The 21,361-nt window shown below is 40.5% G+C and overlaps 2 protein-coding genes across 17 annotated transcripts in view; one reads left to right on the forward strand and one right to left on the reverse strand.

Moving 5' to 3' along the window:
- LRRFIP2 (LRR binding FLII interacting protein 2) overlaps positions 1-3,048 on the forward strand; it is a 51,379-nt gene extending 48,331 nt beyond the window's left edge. For all 13 annotated transcript variants that reach the window (XM_083404884.1, XM_083404886.1, XM_083404883.1 and 10 more), the window contains 3 exons: positions 6-85; positions 1,205-1,309; positions 2,173-3,048. In XM_083404884.1, the coding sequence (XP_083261010.1) occupies positions 6-85; positions 1,205-1,309; positions 2,173-2,283 (296 nt within the window). In that variant the 3' untranslated portion in view covers positions 2,284-3,048. The remainder of the gene's footprint in view (positions 1-5; positions 86-1,204; positions 1,310-2,172) is intronic.
- The window catches only part of MLH1 (mutL homolog 1), a 28,908-nt gene continuing 10,250 nt past the window's right edge, over positions 2,704-21,361 (reverse strand). For 2 of the 4 annotated variants that reach the window (XM_083404880.1, XM_083404881.1), the window contains exons 8-19: positions 18,974-19,062; positions 16,204-16,316; positions 14,496-14,589; positions 12,873-13,026; positions 11,806-12,158; positions 10,807-10,952; positions 9,378-9,486; positions 8,206-8,269; positions 6,584-6,748; positions 5,710-5,802; positions 5,207-5,320; positions 2,704-3,910 (exon numbers count right to left, since the gene is read on the reverse strand). In XM_083404880.1, the coding sequence (XP_083261006.1) occupies positions 3,743-3,910; positions 5,207-5,320; positions 5,710-5,802; positions 6,584-6,748; positions 8,206-8,269; positions 9,378-9,486; positions 10,807-10,952; positions 11,806-12,158; positions 12,873-13,026; positions 14,496-14,589; positions 16,204-16,316; positions 18,974-19,062 (1,662 nt within the window). In that variant the 3' untranslated portion in view covers positions 2,704-3,742. Of the gene's footprint in view, positions 3,911-5,206; positions 5,321-5,709; positions 5,803-6,583; positions 6,749-8,205; positions 8,270-9,377; positions 9,487-10,806; positions 10,953-11,805; positions 12,159-12,872; positions 13,027-14,495; positions 14,590-16,203; positions 16,317-17,577; positions 17,677-18,973; positions 19,063-21,361 lie in introns of those variants that run through there. The other 2 variants (XM_083404879.1, XM_083404882.1) reach the window with 2 other exon arrangements.

Raw genomic sequence — 21,361 nt, forward strand, 5'->3', positions numbered from 1 at the left:
TCTAGGAGATGCCAACAGACAAATAAGTGAATTCAAGTTTAAGCTTTCAAAAGCTGAACAGGACATAACTACTCTGGAACAAAATGTAGGTACCTTTTTGTTATACATATTTCCTAAACTTTTATTGATACCACATACATGTGTTATGCTCTTGTATAATAGACTGCAGAAACTATGTCCTCCACGTCATAATTCAGTAGAGCCAATGTGGCAAATTATCCTGAGGGCTTCATGCTCCTATAGAGAATTTGTCCCTGAATGTGAGTTTCATTCTTTCAGAGGACCAGAGCTATTAGGTATATGAGTTGGTGGGTGTGAACTTTGCAAGAAAATAGACACTTGTATTCTAAGCTAACAAAATGAAAACACGGCTATATAGTGCATGTGAAAATTTGTGGGGAACAGGTACACATTTTAAAAATAAGGCTTTTACAGCCTTGTAAAAGTGATGTTTTTAATGTTTGGTGCTTTTATATTTGTGGGAAGCTGCTCAGAGTGCCTGGGACAAGCCACATGGATGAGTGGGGTACAAATAATAAAATTATTATTATAAAAGTGCTTGGTAGAGTTGAGCCTAGTCTCACCGTTCACATAAATTCATTGGTATCCTGTAAGATTCTTGAAGATTCCATTCAGCAAATACTGGCCACATTCAGACAATCATTACCTCACTTTATAAGTTTTATGATCAATGCCTTATGAACAAGCCAAGATATTAAGCTGTTGGCTTAATATTCTGGCATGTTTGACACAATAGGGAGCCATAGTTTAACTGAAGACTTTCCTGCCTTGTTCACTCGCATGAAGACGTCAAGCAGGCTTGTTCAAAAGTCGGCTGATGAAGCTGAGACATGATAGTTTGAATACAGCAATGTGATTTGGCTGCCTCAAGGAGGAGGAGGAGGAGGAGTTTGGATTTGATATCCTGCCTTTCACTCCCTTTAAGGAGTCTCAAAGCGGCTAACATTCTCCTTTCCCTTCCTCCCCCACAACAAACACTCTGTGAGGTGAGTGGGGCTGAGAGACTTCAAAGAAGTGTGACTGGCCCAAGGTCACCCAGCAGCTGCATGTGGAGGAAGGAAGTAAAGGTGACAAGTTTTGTGCCCTTTTAGTGCTACATAAAGGAAGGTCACAGATAAAAGGGGCATTCCTTGTATACGGGAACATGAGTGAATCATTGCTTTAAACCTGTTTGGTCTTTTAGGTTGTAAGACTTGAAGGGCAAGTAGTACGATATAAAACTGCTGCTGAGAATGCAGAAAAAGTAGAAGATGAACTCAAAGCAGAAAAGAGAAAACTTCAGCGAGAGGTAATTGTCTCTTTCACACAGTGTGAAAAAGTTCTAAGAAATTAAATATAGGAGGCAATAATATTTAAAGATGGGGTGGGGTTATTTTTATATCAGTCTTTAAAATATTCTTCCTGTTGACCGTCTCTGGAAACTGGAATGGTGAGCACAGAGATTGTCATGTAGGATTTTTTGGACTGTTACATTAATAAAAAAGTTAGCGGTTACTGAGGAACTATATAGAGAGATCAATCTTCTGCTGTTGCAGTATGCTTCCCTATGTTTAAAATCAGAATGTCGTTACTGCATACTCATGTACGATGGCTTGTTATTAAACAATAGCTAGGGGGTTCTCTGGTGGAAAAAAATACTAAAATCACAACAGATTACTTCTTTAAACCTGTGTGTGCTCTAAGGAATTGAGAAAATGTGTCCCAATGTTAATAGAAAAAGTGGCTGTGCTCCCCTTCCCTTCTTAGAGCTTTCCTCTCTACTGGGGTTTGATGCCATAATCAATCATAGCTTGGAGAAGTGATGAGGCAGATGGAAGGTTCTGCACTTACCTCTATGCCCCTCTTTGCAGTTAAGATATCCTTTCAGGCTCTACATAATTGCTTTAGATCCAGTTTATCCACCTACCTTTTGTTGGAGTCAAATTACCTACCGTACTTTAGTCAAACTGGCGAGTGGAAATTCTGTTTGTAGAAGGGGTTGTTTTCGAGTAACTACATGGCCCTCCGGACCTTCATTGTGTAAACATGTTTTTAAACTGCACCAAAGCTCCACTGAAGTTTTAGTTTTTCGAAACTGCATTGGCTTGATTTAAAAATCTTTCGTCCTCTCAAAACTGTTGCACTTACAAGGTATTGGCTTTTTCTTTTCAGTTAAGAACAGCATTGGACAGGATAGAAGAGATGGAGATGACCAACAGCCACTTAGTAAAACGGTTGGAGAAAATGAAGGCAAACAGAACTGCACTCCTATCTCAACAGTAGAAAGAAAGTTTAAAAAATTGCACTGCTCCTTGAAAACTTGCCCCTAGCTTGTTTTAATACAGACTTTCTTTGGCACAAACTTTGAACATTGAGTTGTTCAATGAGTTTTAGTTTCATAATTAAGTGGCAAATATTTTGTAACAAGTGGGTGGAAAAAAAACTTTGAATTTTTATGCGAATGAGTTTTGCAGCTTAATTCTAGAGTCTTCTCGAGCCCAATGCTGTTATTTCACAATTGTGAAATCAAATGTATTCATTGAAACTCTCTTCCACTGCTTTAATAATGCTTGGTGCTTGGAGACAACTGCATGAATTCAAGTGAATGCTGCATTACAAATTAACCAATTATGTGCTGAAGACATCACATGGCACAAGTGCCTTCTATATGGTGCAATGTAGACGTCAATGATTAAGATAACCTTTGGAATCATAACATTTATTTTAAGATACCTTTGGGGGTTCTATGTTTGCTAAACTTTATACATTTTGATGGAAAACACTTTTGTAAAATATTTAAATTTATATAAAATAGAAATGACTGTATAAAATTTGCTTTATTGCATGGGTGATGCACAACCTGAGTTTAGACTTCCTAAAGTACTATTCGTAACTACTCTTTATGTAAGAGTGGTGACTTACGTTTTGCTGTACATTGTAAACCTGGTGTTGGCAGCTGCTCAAGCGTGGAGTGGAAACACTGGGTGGGTAGGAGAAATGTGGTGAAGGATATAAACAATAAATGGACAATTTGCTTAACAAAATGAACACTGAATGTGTCTGGGTATGTTTTTACTTTGGTTAGCAACTTTTCATTGTGTTAATAAGCATTTGCATTGTTAACTTAAAAACAAATGTGTGACACAAACAGCTTCACTACATTATGAAATTGTAACTGACCGTGGATGTGGCTAACCTTTTTATAAGAGGCTGTGTGTGTTCAAGCAACAGTTGCAGATTTGCCAAATGTCTAGGGCTTGTTACAGAAATATAAGTCTGCTGTTATCTAGCATTTATACAGGTAGGTGCTTTGAGCATTTCCTGCCCCCTCAACCTTGTTTCTTGCATTCAGAAGCAAAGTTGGTAGTTCCTCCATTTTAATATGGTAACCTTTTCTAGTCCTGAATGACTAGCATTTAAGGATACTGCTGTCAGATTTTTATATTTATCCAATCCATCCCCAAATGGACCTACCTAATTCATTATTAGTTCATAAGATAAAGTGAAGAGGGCTCCATACCTTTGTCTACAGAACTCTGAACTGGCTACCTTGTCCACTTTTCAGCCACAGGTGGAAGCTTTGGTATTTGCTAGTCATCCTGTACAAAAGTTGCGTAGTCTTGCATCGTGTAAAGCTGAACACTTCCTGGTCTGCAATTCAGTCACTTCTACAATTCTCAGTGATAACAGCACCACTGCAGGGAAAGCTGTGTAATAGGTACTGATCTACATATGTCTGTGTTCAGCATCTTTCAAACACTTTGTACAAGTCTGGTAAATTAGCAAGCTGCAAAACGCTGCCATCTTCTGTGAAGTTTTTAGGAGGCAAAAGGTATGTCCGAAGAACTTTATAAAGGACATGTTCCACTGTCCATTTCCATGATCTCTTACCAGCTCCAGAGTCTTCAGCCTGCAAAGAAGTTTAAATAAAGCAGTTTGACTAAGGTTTTAGTAAATACTAAAGTTGTGTTCGATAACTCTGTGGCTAATGCATCACCCCCTTTTAGAGTTCTATGTATTTATTTGTTTCCCTATCTACTGCTCATTCAGCTTGTGAAATTTATACCAAAAGAAGAAATGGTCAGAGTCATGCACTATTAACATGAGGCTTAATTGTTCTGAAAGGATCATTCATTTTTATATGCCACCATTCTGGCAACAGATGTTCCGTAAGCTACTTCTGAGCATCACTCTTCCTGATGACACCTATACTTTTCTGTTTGGAACCCTCGCTTGATCATTCTGCTAATGGCAATGACTGTCTCAGTGAAGGAACTCCATCTCCTCGGGTAGCACTTGGCTTATAACAAAGGGCAAATATAGACTGAAATCTGTGACCTTCACAGTACTTTCTGTCCTTGGGCTTGCCAATCGGAAGGTCGGCAGTTTAAGTCTGTGTAACGGGTTGAGCTCCCATTGCTCTCTCCCACCTCCTAACCTAGCAGTTTGAAAGCATAACAGACCGAGTAGATAAATAGGTACCACTGTAGTGGGGAGGTAAATGGTGTTTCCGTGCGCTCTGGCACTTGTCATGGTGTCCCGTTGCGCCAGAAGCAGTTTAGTCAATGCTGGCCACGACCCTAAAAGCTGCCTGCGGATAAGCAGCAGCTCCCTCGGCCTGAAGCAAGATATATGCCACACCCCATGGTCAAGTGTGACTGGACTTAACTGTCCACGGATCCTTTAGCTTTAATTGTCCTTTCTCCACCTCAGAATGCAAGAGCATGACCTGCCACTGTTGTCCTAGGGATTGAGACTCATTTCCCCTAATTTACGCTTGTGATCTTGATAAGGGCAAAGCTCTGCCATGTAAGGATCTTTGCCTATTGGAGATGCTACTTTTATTAACCTCATCCAACCTAAATGATAACGGAGTTTGGTAGCAGCATTTATATCCCTCCATACAAGGTGCCCTCAGAGCTCATAGCATTGGCAGTGAGAGATCCAGCATATTTCAAACATGCACTAATTTATCACCCACGTTTTCTAAAATTCCCCCCGTTGATGGGGAAAGGTGGCTGCCACTAAGGCTGTACTTGTGCCACTCAGTTGGCCTAAGGTGCTTTGGTTTCATGAGGGAGGAAGTCCTCTTCAACTCTTTTGCCTGTAGTACTGCCTTTAACTCACTCTTTCCATTCCCAGCCCTAAATGCAAGATTTCAAAATGTAGTTTTGATACAGGGGAAAATAACAAATGAAGACTGTACCTGTTGAGTAGTAAGATCAGAGTCTTCCATTATATACTGTTTTCTAATGGAGTAGAACATGGCACATTCTTTACTCAAGGTATCAAAACATTCCTTTTCTTCATCCCAGTTTACCTGGAAAAGAAAACGTAGCTTCAATAAATACAGCAAGCCTACAGCATTTACATATCCAATTGCAGCTATTTCTACATTTGAAAAATCTAACGTGGAGTTGGAGGCAAAGATCAGTCACATAGGAGGAAGTTTTCAGCAGCCCTCTTGTAGGCAACTAGTGTTGGCTCAATTGATCAGGACAGAAAATCTCCTTAATGCAGAACTGTTACTCAATTTTTTTGCCGCTAGTATAAGCACGAGTTTCACTTTAGACTGAACAAAAAATGAGTTTCTGTGAGAAAAAGGAATGTGATTAAGCAAGTACCTAAGACTGACCCAACTGCATTAGTCAAAATGAAATAATTCTATGTAAATATGGCTTCACTAATTCATGCTGAATATTGACATACCTCTGTGGCCAAACGAAGGACAAACATAGGCAGCCCTTCCAGTGGAGGGACGTAATTATCTATCAGGAGTGGTAGTCCTGTAAGATTTCCCATCTGTAAACAGAATGTTTCTCCATTATTTTTATGCTTATTCTTCTATGTATACATCAATATTTGGTTCCTAAGCCAAGGACTACAAACATGGCAAAATCTACCCGCTGTCTGCTTGTGACATTTTTTGTATTTTCTGTTCTTTGGAACTAGCGTAGTATCCCGTTTTATTTATCTGTATCCTTTACCAAGGTGAAACAAAATTCATACATAAAACAAAAAAGATTTTGACTCAGCTGGTGTGACATACTACTACTTTCTGCCTTTCTGTTTGGTAATAATAAATTTATTGCTTTCCTGTAGCTTTTGTATCCCCACTCCTCCCCAGTGGCCCAAAACTATTACTTATCTAGTTTCTTTATTTATTGACAGCATTCAGGTGATCATTACTCAGATGAATAATCAGAGATACGATCAAGTCTTTTTCTCATGTGCAGCCAATTTGCTAAAAGTGAAGACATCTGGAAGAATTTGCAGAACATTAGCTCTGTGTTACCTCCATACTGGGAAACAGTAGTTAAGGGCTTCCAATAAAACTAAGATATTCATCCAACCACTGTTATCCTAGCATTAAGGCATAGTTTCCTGGTTCAGACATAATAGGAAGCTATATTTAACGGAATACTTTTTGGTTTGCATGAAATGAGAGAAGCTTAGAGTGCTTGTTCATATCTTCTTAAGATCATCTGATAATTCAATCTTGCTCTCTACTCAATGGATTTTGTAAAATGCACAGTACAGCAGGTAACGACTAAACCACCCCAGGATAGAAAAAGGTAGTTACTTCATCAATTTCAAGAGAGAAATAGTCTTTCAACATGGCACTCTTCTTCGTTAGAAAGTCAACAATGTATTCAGCGAGGCCTTCCTTTGGACCATCATCTTCTGTCCAACCACTTTCATCATTCTCCAAGGCTAGCATAGCTAGATCATAGAGTGGAGCTGGTTCCTACATTTACCAAAAAATATATATAGCACAAATCATTACCTGTCATTCATGCACGCAACTGACTTTTCCACAATTACATACAGCTTGGGGGATGGAGAAGTATCTGCTTCTTTAAAAGGACTGTAACCCTATCAAGAGGATGCCATCTCCCATCCATCTGGTCTAGGGAACCACCTACTAACAGTGTTTTAGTTTATTTGGATTCAACTTCAGTTTGTTGGTTCTCATCTAGTCCATTACTGAGGCAAGACAACAGTCCAGCACATCCACTGCCTGCAGATGTAAAGGAGAAGTGGAGTCGTGTGTCATCAGCATATCGCTGACAACATATTCAGCCCACTGACCCCACTCAGCGGTTTCATTGTTAAATAGCAAAGGGGATAAAATCAAACCACGGGGAACCCTGCAGTGAAGGTTCCACAAGACTCCTCAAGCATCACCCTCTGGACACGTCTACCCAAATAGGACTGGAACCACAGCAAACTCAGACAAAGCACTTGGATCTGGTCTGTGACTCTGTGCTCAAGAACCTTGCCCAAGTAGAGGAGATTGGCAACTGGCCAGTAACTACTTAGATTTTCAAAATACAAGGAGTGGTTTAACCACTGCCTCCTTCAATCAGGCAGGAACCATCCCCTCTTGTATGGAAGCACTGATCAGCTCCCTGGCCCAGCCAGTTGTCCCCTCCCTGCTAGCTTTTATCAGCTGAGAGCAGGCAAGAGTCCAAAGCGTAACTGACCAATCCAAGCACCTTGTCCATGTCCTCAAGCCTTACTGACTGAAACTCATCCAATGCAACAGGACTAGACAGTGCTCTGGACACCTTTTGAGATTCATCTGCTGTAACAGTGAAGTCAAGGTTCTGGCAGATGCAAGTGATTTTATCCTCAAAATGCTTTGTAAACAAAGTCACAGCAAATTATTTTAGGTTCTGTCACCTTCTTCGGACCAAACTGTAAAAGACCTCACATTACCTGGAAAAGCTCTGCTGGACAGCATATTGAGGATGCAATGGAAGCAGCAAAGTATTGCTGCCTTCACTGCCACTAAGTAGGCTCAATGATGAGCCCTCACCACTGTTCACTTGCATTCCATTGGAGTTTTCTTTCACTTACATTCAAACCATCTCCCAGCTTGCTTCCTCACAAGGAGTCAAGCGGACTGTATCAAGTGGGAGAGGGTGCTCAGGCGCAATCGTGTCAACAGCCCATTCAATTTAGTTTTTTCCATTGGCTAATCAAAATAATTTTGTTGCCCCATGATAATCTTTGAAATCAATGGCAGCTAAAATGTTTTGGTGTGAAATAAGGACTATATTAGGGCTCTGGATGCAGAAGTGGCTGCACCACAAACCTCTCTGCACCACCACCAGATATTGGGTAGGATTGCTCTAGCCAATATCTGATCTATACCTTAGTAAGTTATATATAAGATAGATAACTTAAGTGTATACTTACTGACAATCGTAAAACTCCGAAGTTTCCAAAGTCATAGATAAGGATCTGATAGAACATTTCTTGACTTTGAGAAAGGAAAAACAAAGAGTTTGCTATTTGCTCATGGTCCACTCTGTAATACTGTCAATGAATAGGAAGCCTTAATATGGAATTCCAAAAGCAACTATAATCTATGGGTTTTAGCTACGAGTGGGAAGTATGTATTTTTCTAGAGCACAGCAGTTATGATAAAATATCCAGCATTGCTTAATAAAACAGATAAGCTTCCCAGTAGTGGAACAGATGCAGGGGGGAGGGCTGTAGCTCAGTGGCAGAGCAGCTGCTTCTCATACAGAAGATCTCAGGTTAAATCCCTGGCATCTCCAAGCAGGAGCTGGGAAAGACTGAAAGTCTGGTGAGCTGCTGCCACTCAGTGCAGGCAATACTGAACTAGATGTAGCAATGACTCTAGCCGGCAGCTTCCTATGTAATTTAATATTAATTAAAGGGCAAGAACACATCACTGACTACAATCCTTGTGAAACTTAAGAACATTACAAGTATTAATAAAGGGGAGCTGGTATAAGAAGCAAGATACCTATAAAAGGCAAACACAATTATGTTACAAATAAGGTTAGAAAGTTTATCACTTTAAAAACTGCCATACCCATTTCCATTTATAAAACTCAAAGCAGTTCAAAATATACATGATAAAGTTATCTTACTGTCTCTTAGGTCAGCAGATGCCATGACCCCAAACTACAGGGTGAGGCCAGCTTACCCCAGCTGCACCCACAGCTCCCTTTGACATCAACCACTCTTTGGTCTTTTAGGAACAGATTCCACTCATATTACCCTCTCTGTTTTCTACCGCCTATATACATAGTTTATCTCTCTCCAGCCTTTCTGGGAGGTTCATCAACGCTTTTTCCTCTGATGACTAGAATCCAGACAATAACGTCAGGGACCTAATGACCTATGATTTCACTCACTGTTCTTCCGCAGTTGCAGCTGTCCATGTGTTCCTGTTATTTGGGGCAGTGACCCAAAAGTACTAAAAAGTTAAAAACTACAGCATAGCCCACACCACTCCATTTGGAAATGTACTCACTGATGATTATTTTCTTCCTATCTCAAGCTACTGGATACTATTTGTCTTGACTAAAACAATATATTTAACTTTGTTCTGTTACCTGAGTTTTGTGGTACTGAGCAGATACAGTTTTGTCTGATACTGCACCAATGCCCACTGAGGGTTAACACATCCAACAAAGGAATGATCGCGTAACATCTCTTGAAGATCTGAAATAATCCAAATCACTTGTGTTTAGTACAATACAGAAGAATATCCTTCCCTTTAAGAACTCAACTATTCAATTTACTAAAATACTTAAAGCATCATGGACTTCAAATATCAACTCTTATTCAAATTCATATAACCCAATTGGAGCCTAATACTTTTTACTCAGAAAAAAATGCATTTTGGAAAGAGGTTCAATCACTGCCCATGCTGTTCTTACAAGTTGCATGTACTTTCCTTCTGTGAAATTCCTTGGAATATGCTTCCTCCAGCAAACCTACATGCTCCCGTGTGCACTAATTTTCAAGTGCTAGAAGTTAGTAGTTTCCTCCAATAAATATTTTGGCAATTTACAAAGCAGTTATATCAGACCTCTTTTGGAATTCAAGCCAATATAGTCCAAAGTACTCCAAATAGTTAACACAGTTACTGAGAGTACTGAACTTGCTATTCTGCCAAAAATCTCAAGAAGCCCATTCCACAAACCAGGAATTGGCTTTCATGCAGTTTTTAAGATTGTTTAAATCCAAAAACTTCATTTTAACCTATGTATTTATCCATTTATGCTTTCTTTAAAACTCAGTTGCCTCCAACGAGCTGAGCTGGCAAATTAGAAACTGGGTGCCAGTCCATTTTTTTCCAGACCAAGCTGCCAGACTATAGGTAGCCTAGTGGTGTTAACTACCTGTATCCTGGTACTAAAATGAAGGAAACAGTACTGAAACCATAGTACTTCCACTTCATAATACAACTATTAATTAATTTAATGCCAGTTAAACTTCAGCTGCTTCTATTACAGAAGAATTTTGCTCTGAACAATACAAGCAGCAGCTGAAAGGAAGCCACCCACATAAAGAATTTGCAAGCTATTTTGTTTCCTTCAAAATAAATATTTACTGGACCTGAGAGCAGAATTCTGCTCCATTCTTCTGAACTGCTTATGTAATGGGTCATGAGCAGCTGCCAACAGTGTTCTCAATCAATGCCTACTTCATGAGTGACTATTTCCAAAACAGTATCAACAAATTGCAGCAGCCTAGTCTCCATGTCCAACTCTGACCCTTTCTGTGCTGTTCAGAATTTTTCCCCTTATCCCTACATCTCTAGCTGAAGTATATAAAGCTTTGATTTTCCAGGCTGATTTTCTAGCAGTCCATTAGCCTTGAGTGCAATTTAATACTTCATAGTATAGTAAAAATAAAAAATAAAGAGCATTCCTGCCATGGGAGATAGTTTTTATAAATCCTGTAATACAAGTTATGTTATCTTACTGGGTCTAAATTTGCACATGAAACACAACGGTAATAGCAGAACATGCATACTTGCATGTGCCCGATTACTAATTTCCTCTTGAAGGGTTGCTATGCTAGTTAGGTTCACAATTCTCCTTCTTGGAACGCAGGCAGCAGTCATTTCCTGTTTTTGCTGTTCTTCCATTTCTACATCACATTTCGTTCGCTGCCTCTTTCTGGAATATGAAAAGGAAATGCATTTTGTTCTATTTGACGTGTATACAAGTCAAAGCAGAGTGCTGTGATTAACTCTGGAGTATTTAAACAGGTATTTGGTTAAGTAGATTCAAAAATACATTTCACACTCAAAAGCTACATTTACCAGAAAATCTGCCCAAGTCTTATGGAGCTAAACGATGCCAGCAAAATTTGGCCACAAGCAGAAATAATGTATTTTTCGCTCTATAAGACACACCAGACCATAAGACGCACCTAGTTTTTGGAGGAGGAAAACAACAAAAAAAAAATATTCTGAATCCCAGAAGCCAGAACAGCAAGAGGGATCGCTGCACAGTGAAAGCAGCGATCCCTCTTGCTGTTCTGGCTTCTGGGATAGCTGTGCAACCTGCATTCGCTCCATAAGACGCACACACATTTCCCCTTCCTTTTTAGGAGGGAAAAAGTGAGTCTTATAGAGCAAAAAATACAGTAGATGCTAGTGAGTGCTTTTAGACCCAGTCTTAATCTGCCAAGGTGACCTATTATGCTGGTCCTTTTTATTAACTAGATGTATTTATTATTTCACTCTGCTATTGGTTTTAACATTTCCAAGTGTTTTATGGAGGATAGTTTGTGTGGTTTTTATTTAGTGCTATTATTTCCGAAAAAGAGGTGATTAATGTGTTAAAGAGAAATAAAAAGTCAACACTGCTTAATTCAGCCTAGGGGCAACCCTTTTTTCCCCCCAAAGAGAATGTCAAAGACAGAAAAGTGCTCGGATTCAGGAGCATCACCTAGCAAAGAGGAGGGAGAAGAAGGTGCCGAGTTCTCATCAACTTAGAAACGCTATTCCACAGAGATTGCTCATACCTAGCAGGCAGAGCTTCAAGAGGTACTGGTTGGCTTTCTGTTGACCCTTCTGCAATCTCCACAGCTTCTACTCTTAGATCTCTTGAATTCAAGTCACTGCAGTCTTCCATTTCAGCATCTTGTAGTTCAGTTCCCTTGCAACTTTGCTTGTTGTTGTTATCCTGGGATGTCACTGCAGAAAGTTCAGACGGCCTAGGTTTATTTGCTGGCTGAAGAAAAGCATCCAGTTTCTGTTCCCGGGAATCAGTGCGGACCATCTGACGGGCACAGACCTTGTCTCCCCCTTGATTAGTTGAAGAACTTGCTGATTTAACAACATCGGTGGAAGAGGCAGTAACACCTGGCAGCAATGTCTTAAAGGAAGAGATGAAAGAGAAGCAATTCAGTATCTGGAACTGTACAAGTCTCCTTCTAAGCTAGTTGGAGAGCCAGATAAGCACAGTTCATGGGCATCACATAGCTGCAACTATAACATAATCTACCTGTGTGGAGTAGCTATTACAGATTATGCCAAACATAACAGCCTGCTCTTGACAAAAGCATTGCAGGGGATTGGCCTAGATGACCTTTGGGGTCCCTTCCAAATCTACAACTGTATGATTCTATGAGTACTGCTTTCTAGTGAAGACCAAATGCATACCGAAATCTTTACCCCATTTGCACATATAAAGTGAATCACAACTGGCTACTTAACATTGATTCTGTCCATTATCCCCTTTCTGTCAGATAGAATCATGTTAATGCCCTTTATCAGTGGTTTTCAAATGTCCCATCACCAGTATATTCCATATTTGCCTGGCATAAAACCTCTGTCAGTTCAATTGAGGCCACTTTATCTGTGTGCAGCAATGGTCTGTCCTTGGGCCCTTTTTTGTGTAAACCACTAATCTATATTAAAGAACACACCTAAAAATGACATTTTGTATTGTTAAGTCCAGCTTATCCAAAACATTTCATTGGACAAAACGAATCCAAATCCTGAATGCAGAGCACTCACTCTCGCAACCACCAACAAAACAGACTGGTTGACATGCTCAGATTTCGGTGACATGCTCAGATTCACTCACCTGTGTAAAATATACCCTTGATGAGTTAGAGCCCAACAATTTGCTCTCTATGTGTTGCTGTACACTCTCCAAGATGCTGTCTTCATGAAGGAAATGAACTTCATGCTTTGTGGGATGCACATTCACATCTACGTTCTGAGGGTTTATTTCTAGGCTGCAAGACATTTTGAGAACACCATGCGAAGTTAATCAAAAGAACGGCAATTCAGCAGATTCACAGGCAGTGGGTGCCTGTGGCGATCACACAGGGTCCCCAGACGTTTCACCGTCTATTGATCCCTGTGCCACCACTTTATTCTCGCTGCCACCACCCAGGCCCTACCTGGTACAATACTGAGTCCAGTCAGGGTTAAATTGGAACATAAACTTTTATTTATTGCAGTTTAGCAAGCGTGTGGTTTCATAAACGGTATCGGTCAATTACAATCATGGGGTGCCTATCCAGACCGATAACTTTCACTACCTGCTCTCACTCACTAAACCACCTCTCAGATATTTACTTGTTTTCCGAGCCCCTAATTATTCCTGACTCAGCTTATTTTGCTACACTAACTCAACCTACCCACAAACTCTATCCCAATTCACTCCCACTCCAACCAACCAACCAACCACCCAACTCCCAAGGAACTCCTCCTTTTGCCCCTCCCAGAGCTGGTTTTATAGTCCCTCTGACTCCACCCCCTGGGTTCTGATTGGGTAACCTGCTTAACTATTTCACCTCCAGCACTCTCACATGTTAACGTCACAGTGCCACAGCCACAGAGTTTAGGGTGCTCTGTGTTTCTCAGAGATTGGATCCTTGTTTGTAGTGCTTCTGAGTTTTTAAAACTGCAGAGAAATAACATTTCAAGTCTCTTATTTATTATTGAGCTGATGATTATTTAGCTTTTGTATTACCTGGAAATTTAAAAAACTAAAATATGAAGTAGTACTCATACTGCAATGACATTAGGAATATTTTTGATGTACATACATGTTAAGTAAAGGTAAAGGTACCCCTGCCCGTATGGGCCAGTCTTGACAGACTCTAGGGTCGTGCGCCCATCTCACTCAAAGAGGCCAAGGGCCAGCGCTGTCCGAAGACACTTCCGGGTCACGTGGCCAGCGTGACATCGCTGCTCTGGCGAGCCAGAGCCGCACACGGAAATGCCGTTTACCTTCCCGCTAGTAAGCGGTCCCTATTTATCTACTTGCATCCAGGGGTGCTTTCGAACTGCTAGGTTGGCAGGCGCTGGGACCGAACAGCGGGAGCGCACCCTGCCGCGGGGATTCGAACCGCCGACCTTTCGATCGGCAAGCCCTAGGCACTGAGGCTTTAACCCACAGCGCCACCCGCGTCCCTATACATGTTAGGGTAATGATAAACTGCATCCACTGTTTTCATTGCTCTTAACTCTAGATTTGTACTTGGTTTTTATTTAATAAAAACAAATGATAGCAAGCACTGCCTAGCAAGGTTAATTTTGTTTAACTGAGGTTAAACAAAATCTTGCCCATTTTTACTCAAAAGTGAGGCCCACTGTGTTTAGTTGGGCTTACTCCCTATGTGCATATTATTGCAGCCTAGATGCATTTTTATCTTTTTCCTGGTCATATGACCCTACATAGAAAAAAACATTTTACCTTATGTATAAAAATGGATGTGTGTTTTTAGGTAAATAAGCCGCATATACAGTTTCTATTGCTTTTCGCAAAGCATTTGACTCAACCAGGCGATCTAGGGAGGAAAAACATAAAAATCAGGGGAGACAGGTAAGCAGTCTACATTACTTTCTGTATAATACAACTTTTACACACATCTCTGATCAGTCTAGCCAGTCACTTTTTTTATTAATATAACAAACTGGAAATATATGGTAACAATTTAAAAAGCAAATGTGACTTTATCATCAACAGTCCTCAGAATATATCTGCAATTTTGCATGTTCATGACCACCAGATGCAATGCCACACCCTGATCCTAAATAACCTTCCCATGCATATGTTTACTTTACAAATAAACACATTGCCTTGGAACCGATTATTTCAATGACACTTAAATGCACTTCACTTTCTCTGGATTAACAGCTGATGTCTGTACTGCAAAGGATTATCTAGTGAAAGTGTAAAGAATGGATTAACTGCCCTGCCCTAACCAAGTAGGATACTACATTGGAAGACAAAGCTGGAGCACTGAGAGGTGCAATATTTTAGGTCTACTTGTTTGTATCAAGTAGAAAATTAAGAAAATCAAACAGGGGCTTATATTTCTTTCAAAGACCTTGAGTACAGCAGTACTATACTCAACTTAATTCACTGTTTCTTCCATCTGTTTTTGGCAAGTCAGTTTGCAGTTATGTGTGAACTTAGACTCAAATATGGTATATTAAATTATATCAGGGGCAGGAGAACGGTAAATAAGGCCAATATATTTCACATCTGACAACCAATGCACCTCTTGGGTAGAGGAGTCTGAAAAGCCCAGGACACATATTTTCATGAACCTCTAGCAACTATGGTTATGTTTTTGGATTAACTCTGAAGTATATACTTGATTCTGACCAAACTAAGCTTCCTTGGAGCCTAGGCTTTTTATTGAACTATCTGAAACCAAAAGAGAGCATTTGTTCCCAGATGTGATTTCTCCACCCCAGTTTCCTACCCCACTATAACATCCTGTCTGAAACAGGTCATTGTTTCTCAGCTTTGCCAGTCCCAGTTTCTTACAAATACAGTGGACAAACACCATAAAGAAAGTGAGTGGGTTTCCAGATGGCAGTTTGCCCCAGCTGTTGGGCACAAGAGGGGAAACAGAATTACCACCACCTCAAGAAACAGTATTGCTTAGTACAGGAGTTTGGCAGCATCAAATGGTTAGTTTCACTGTTTCCATCTGAGCTGGACCTGATGCTCTGGGACAGCAGCAGCAGCAGCAGTTCTTGCTGCAAAAGCACAGCTTCGATGTGGCTTGGAAATGCCTGACATGCCGATTCTGCTTGGCTGACCCTTACAAACTCCTATGTCTGAAATGACCCTTACTATCAAAGCAGAGCAAATTTGACTAATATGCACAATGCATTAAAACAGCAAAATTTGGGAGTTTAGGGAATAATCCCTAACACATAATAAAATCAAGAAATAAAGCCAGGAGACAAAAGCAACCCTTTCTTTCTCTAGACAGCACTTCACTGTCAGCACCGCTAAGCACTGCTCACCACCATTGTTTAATAGAGAGTGTTACCTTGTTAAGACTACAGAAAATTTCATAGAATCATAAGGAACCCAAAGAATCATCTAATCCAACCCCATGTAATGCCCTAGAACACAGAGAAATGTGTACTTTGGTACTTACGGTTTATGAAAAGCAAGAAGATGCATTTCTTTACTGAATAGTTTGCATTGGTTACGTAACCCTTCATTTTAAAAGCTAATGTTGCATCTTCACAGCCCACTTCAATCAATTCTCTGGATAAAATTAAAAAGTAATTAATTCCCCCTTCTGTATTCTTAGAAACTATTTCTCTAGAACACAATCAAATCTTCATAAACTTCATATCCATGTATTTATTCAGTAACTCTAATCTCACCAAAAATTAAGGAGCAATAGAACATAAAGCTATTTTATGTCTTTCATAGGGCAATCCTATACATGTTGAGTCAAAAGCCAGCCCCACTTTCTTCACTGGAACTTACTCCCAATTATGGGTACAAAGGCCTGCTCTCTTCCAAATTCAAATTTCAGAATGCCACAAATGTCTGTATTTAAGTAAATTCATCATATAGTTTGTCAAATTACTCTTAATTAGAGATTGTGTCATTACAATGGCCCAAACACAGGAATGAGTAAGATTTCATTGTACACAAAATAAATTAATACCAATATATATCGCCTTTTTAATGGTGGCCATTTGTCCCACCTCAGTAGCGTTTCATCAGAATTACTTTTCTCCTTTTACTGCAACGTGATGCCATTTATGGAGAGTGGCCAGATTCACCCGTACCTTTCATAGGGACACATTCTAAGGCCTGATTCAGATGATGGTCTAAACTAAACATAAGGCTTAGCAAGCTCTCTGCTCCCCCCCCCCCCGCCCCTACTTTGCAAATACATATAATATCCACTGACTGTTAAATACAAAGCCAGGGAACTGTGATTTATTTTAACCATGGTTAACAAACCAGTTAAACAAATCATGCTGTAGATCAGCCTTTGCCAATCCGGTACCCTCAGATGTTGAACTCTAATTCCCATCAGCGCCAGCCAGCACTTGGGAGTGGCAGTAGGTTGGGGAATGGTGTTATAGATTATCATCTGAACCAGGCCTATTCTTGTAATTAAACATCTAAACACAATGTTGACAAAGAAGGAACAATAATTCAAGGGCAGCTTCACTAATATATTGAACAAGTGATTTTCTCTCCCTTCTAAGACAACTTTATCCAACTTTATCTAGAAATGATTTAACATTAACTTTTACTACAGGTGCATTCACCCACATTCTTTTAAGTAACCAAAGGTCAGACCAAGATGTTTTGTACAGAAAAGGGAGGGTGATTTACAGCTGCATAAACAGAACTCAGCAATGAACAAGCTATTCTGTATAGTTTTCATTAGAAAAGCAATGCCTTCTGTTCAGTACTGCTTCTGCCAGCATGGCGGAAGTATTGACTGTTCAGCCCTACTACTGTAACTGTCATTTCTAAATTTAGAAAGTCTCACACTGACCTTTATGCCAGTGTTGGCAGGAATCCTAAAGAACAGGCAGCAAACAGTTCTGCTGATTTGCTCTATGTTGTCTGAGTAATGACGGGAGAGAGGCTCTTTCTACAAATACAACTGAAAATGCACTGAGAGGCCTGTTTAAGCAGTGGTTTAAGAGATATTTAATTATTCAAATCACTATCTGTCCAACTTGGTTCAAAAGCCTTTAAAAGGCTGTCTTTTTTCTGTGAAGTCCTTGACACAGCCCCCTGGCCTCAATACTAGGCTGTTACATATACTGTTAAGTAGACTAGACTGTTAAAGATGCTGTGATCTCCAAAAACAACTCATGCCAGACAAATCTCTCTCTCTCTCTCTTTTTGGATAGAGTTACAAGCTTGATGGATCAGGGGAATGCTGTGAATGTAGTGCACCTTTAATTCAATAATGCTTTTGACAAAAGTCCCTCATAATATTCTTGCAGAGAAGTTGATAATATGTGTACTGGGCCAGATAGCGGTCAGGTGAATTTGTAGCTGGTTGACTAGTTGAACCCAAAGAATGCTCACTAAAGGTTCATCATCATTCTGGGGGGAAGATGGGGTGCTGCAGGGTTCTGTCCTAGGCCCGTTGTTGTTCAGTATCTTTATTAATGACTTGGATGAATAAATTGGGGGAATGCTAAAGGGTCTGGAAACCAAGCCTCATGAGGAATGGTTGGGTATGTTTAGCCTGGTAAAGTAGTGACTGAGAGGAGATATGATAGCCAGCTTCAAATATTTAAAGGGCTGTCATATGGAGCAAACTTTTTCTCTCCTGCTCCGGAGGCTAGGACCTGAGCCAATAGATTTAAGTAACAAAAAAGCAGATTCAGACTATATATCAGGAAGAACTTTGCGATAGTAAGAGCTGTTCAACAGTGGAACAGACTTCCTGTGATATGTAGTGGACTCTACTTCCTTGGAGGTTTTTAAGCCGAGGTTGAATGGCAATTTGTCATGTATGATCTAGCCAAGATTCCAGCACTGCAGAGGGTTGGACTAGATGCCCCTCAGTCACTTCCAACAGTTCTAAGATTCTACGATTCTAAGCAGGTAGGCAAATCTGAAATAACTACATATTCTTCCCCATTTACTATGTCTTCATTTCCCTCTCCTGCTGCGTCCCTGTGTCAAAGTCTAGATTTTCTTGATTATGCTTTCCTCAATCTTCTTTAGGAAGCATACTGAAAAATCAATGTACGCTAGGGCTGTTTCCATATGAAATTTTCCTGGGCCTGTTAAAATGTACTCTCAAATGTATTCCACAGCATTTAATGTCAAGACTACTGTTGTCATAATCAGAGGAGTTTTGTCTGCTACTATTATAAAGTGTTTTGAGATTTATTCTTAAGTTAAACTGAATTTTGAGATCAGTGTACCTGCTAACAGCATTTCCAAAGACGGAGCGGATATTGTCAACGGTTGTAGCATTCAACAGTGTTCTAACATCTGCTACGGTATCACCTTGCTAAAAAGAGAATATTTAGATTTGCATTTACTAATGTTTCTGATGTATTATATGAAGATATTTAGGCAACTTAAAAGGCATGTTGAATGGAAATTTACATTTATCAAAACAAATTGGATTTATCAAAACAGTTGCATTGTACTGCCAGTGAACAATATTTTGCCATCTTATTGTGCATCTCCTCATGAGTACTTGGGTTCAAAAGGCCATTCTGTCTAGGAAGGAGAACAGCTAAGGTGTGATTTGGGGGGCGGGAAGAGAGATATTAAGGATCTAACAAACCAGGAGATAGCGCACTTGAAGTTCCCAGCCAAATCGCAAATGAAATGGACAAGGAAAAGCATTGACACAAGGCATCCCTTCGGTCCAACCTAATGAAAGCCTCAGTGAGAGAAAGGAGCCTCTGGAGAGCCTATGATTAGTACTTTCAACACTACCTAAAAACTAGACTTCTTTTACTAAACAGGAACAAGACAACTGACTTTCTTTTGTGCCATTCAGGACGAAGCATTCTTTTAGTCTTGTAATCCAAGGTTATAACTACCTCTGAACCACTGAGCTCAACAAGTCTCCCCACAGTCTTCTGAGTGTGTCCTTTGTTAGTTTTGTGGTCAGACACTCTGGCTTGCTTAGAAGAAGAGGAGGAGGAGTTTGGATTTGATATCCCGCTTTATCACTACCCGAAGGAGTCTCAAAGCGGCTAACATTCTCCTTTCCCTTCCTCCCCCACAACAAACACTCTGTGAGGTGAGTGGGGCTGAGAGACTTCAAAGAAGTGTGACTGGCCCAAGGTCACCAAGCAGCTGCATGTGGAGGAGCGGAGACGCGAACCCAGTTCCCCAGATTATGTGACTACTGCTCTTAACCACTACACCACACTGGCTTAGATAAATGTTGCCTAATTTTGTCTGAAACTCCAGCTTTGAACGCCCTTTTTTTGTACTCCCATGTAGCCTGATTTGTAAAGTCTGCCACAGTGGAGGAATGAATTTTCTTCATGCCTTCATTTTGGATTTTCCTCAAGGATTCCTGCACCCTGCCATGTTTGGATAGCTCATAAAAGGAAAGAAAGGTATAACTATCCATCTTGTCAGCTTTTCAATCTTTACTGCAATTCTCCCTCCGCCCCAACAACTTTTTTTCCAGCAAGCTGGGGCTAGCTGCAGCATTACTCCTCCCTCTATTCCCTCTTGTCTCCAAGACTGCCTTCACAGTTATAAAATTGCCATTTGTTATACTTTGTCAAAAAAACCTCAACTTTTGAAAAGGGTCTGATCTCATCTCCATTGCTGCTTAAACTAAACAATCTAAAGTTAGGTAAAGGTAAAGGTACCCCTGCCCATACGGGCCAGTCGTGTCCGACTCTAGGGTTGTGCGCCCATCTCACTTAAGAGGCCGAGGGCCAGCACTGTCCGGAGACACTTCTGGGTCACATGGCCAACGTGACGAAGCTGCTCTGGCGAGCCAGCACCAGCGCAACACACGGAAACACCGTTTACCTTCCCGCTATAAAGCGGTACCTATTTATCTACTTGCACTTAGGGGTGCTTTTGAACTGCTAGGTGGGCAGAAGCTGGGACCGAAAGACGGGAGCTCACCCCGCCGCGGGGATTCAAACCGCCGACCATACGATCGGCAAGTCCTAGGCACTGAGGTTTTACCCACAGCGCCACCCGCTGAGTGTTTTACTATTTTTGTTTTGTTGGTTTATTAAATATATACAGTGGTACCTTGATTTAAGAACAGCTTAGTTTATGAACAACTTGGATTAAGAACGCTGCAAACCCAGAAGTAGGTGTTTTGGTTTGTGAACTTTGCCTTGGAAGCAGAACATCTTCCGCTTCCTGTTCAGTGTGTTCCATTCGTAAATTGAGTCCCCCGCTGCTATGGGAAAGCACGCCTTGGTTTAAGGGCGCTTTGGTTTAAGAGCAGACTTCCGGAATGGATTAAGTTTGTAAACCAAGGTACCACTGTATATTGATTGCCAATTAATTTACCAGAGTCACTCACTGTATTCAGCAGAGCTTAATCCCACGTAAGTGTGCAAAATTGTGTAGCCTTAAGAATTCTAACAGATATGTTTGAAATAAGGAATTTCATAGCTTAAAAAAAAACCCCTCAGGTAACTTCGTGATCACCACAGAATACAGTTAATGACCATTTCACATGGCGGTTCTGTTCCCAGCCCCTGCGTGTGTTGGTGGAGTGCATATAAGCACAACCTGCCATGTTATGTCCCGCCACGCCCAATTCTGCCCTTTTCATGACTTGTTCTGTGAAGTTTTTGGTCACTTTTGAT

This window comes from Podarcis tiliguerta, assembly GCF_965153285.1.
Source record: "Podarcis tiliguerta genome assembly, chromosome: 12".
NCBI classification, from domain to species: domain Eukaryota; kingdom Metazoa; phylum Chordata; class Lepidosauria; order Squamata; family Lacertidae; genus Podarcis; species Podarcis tiliguerta.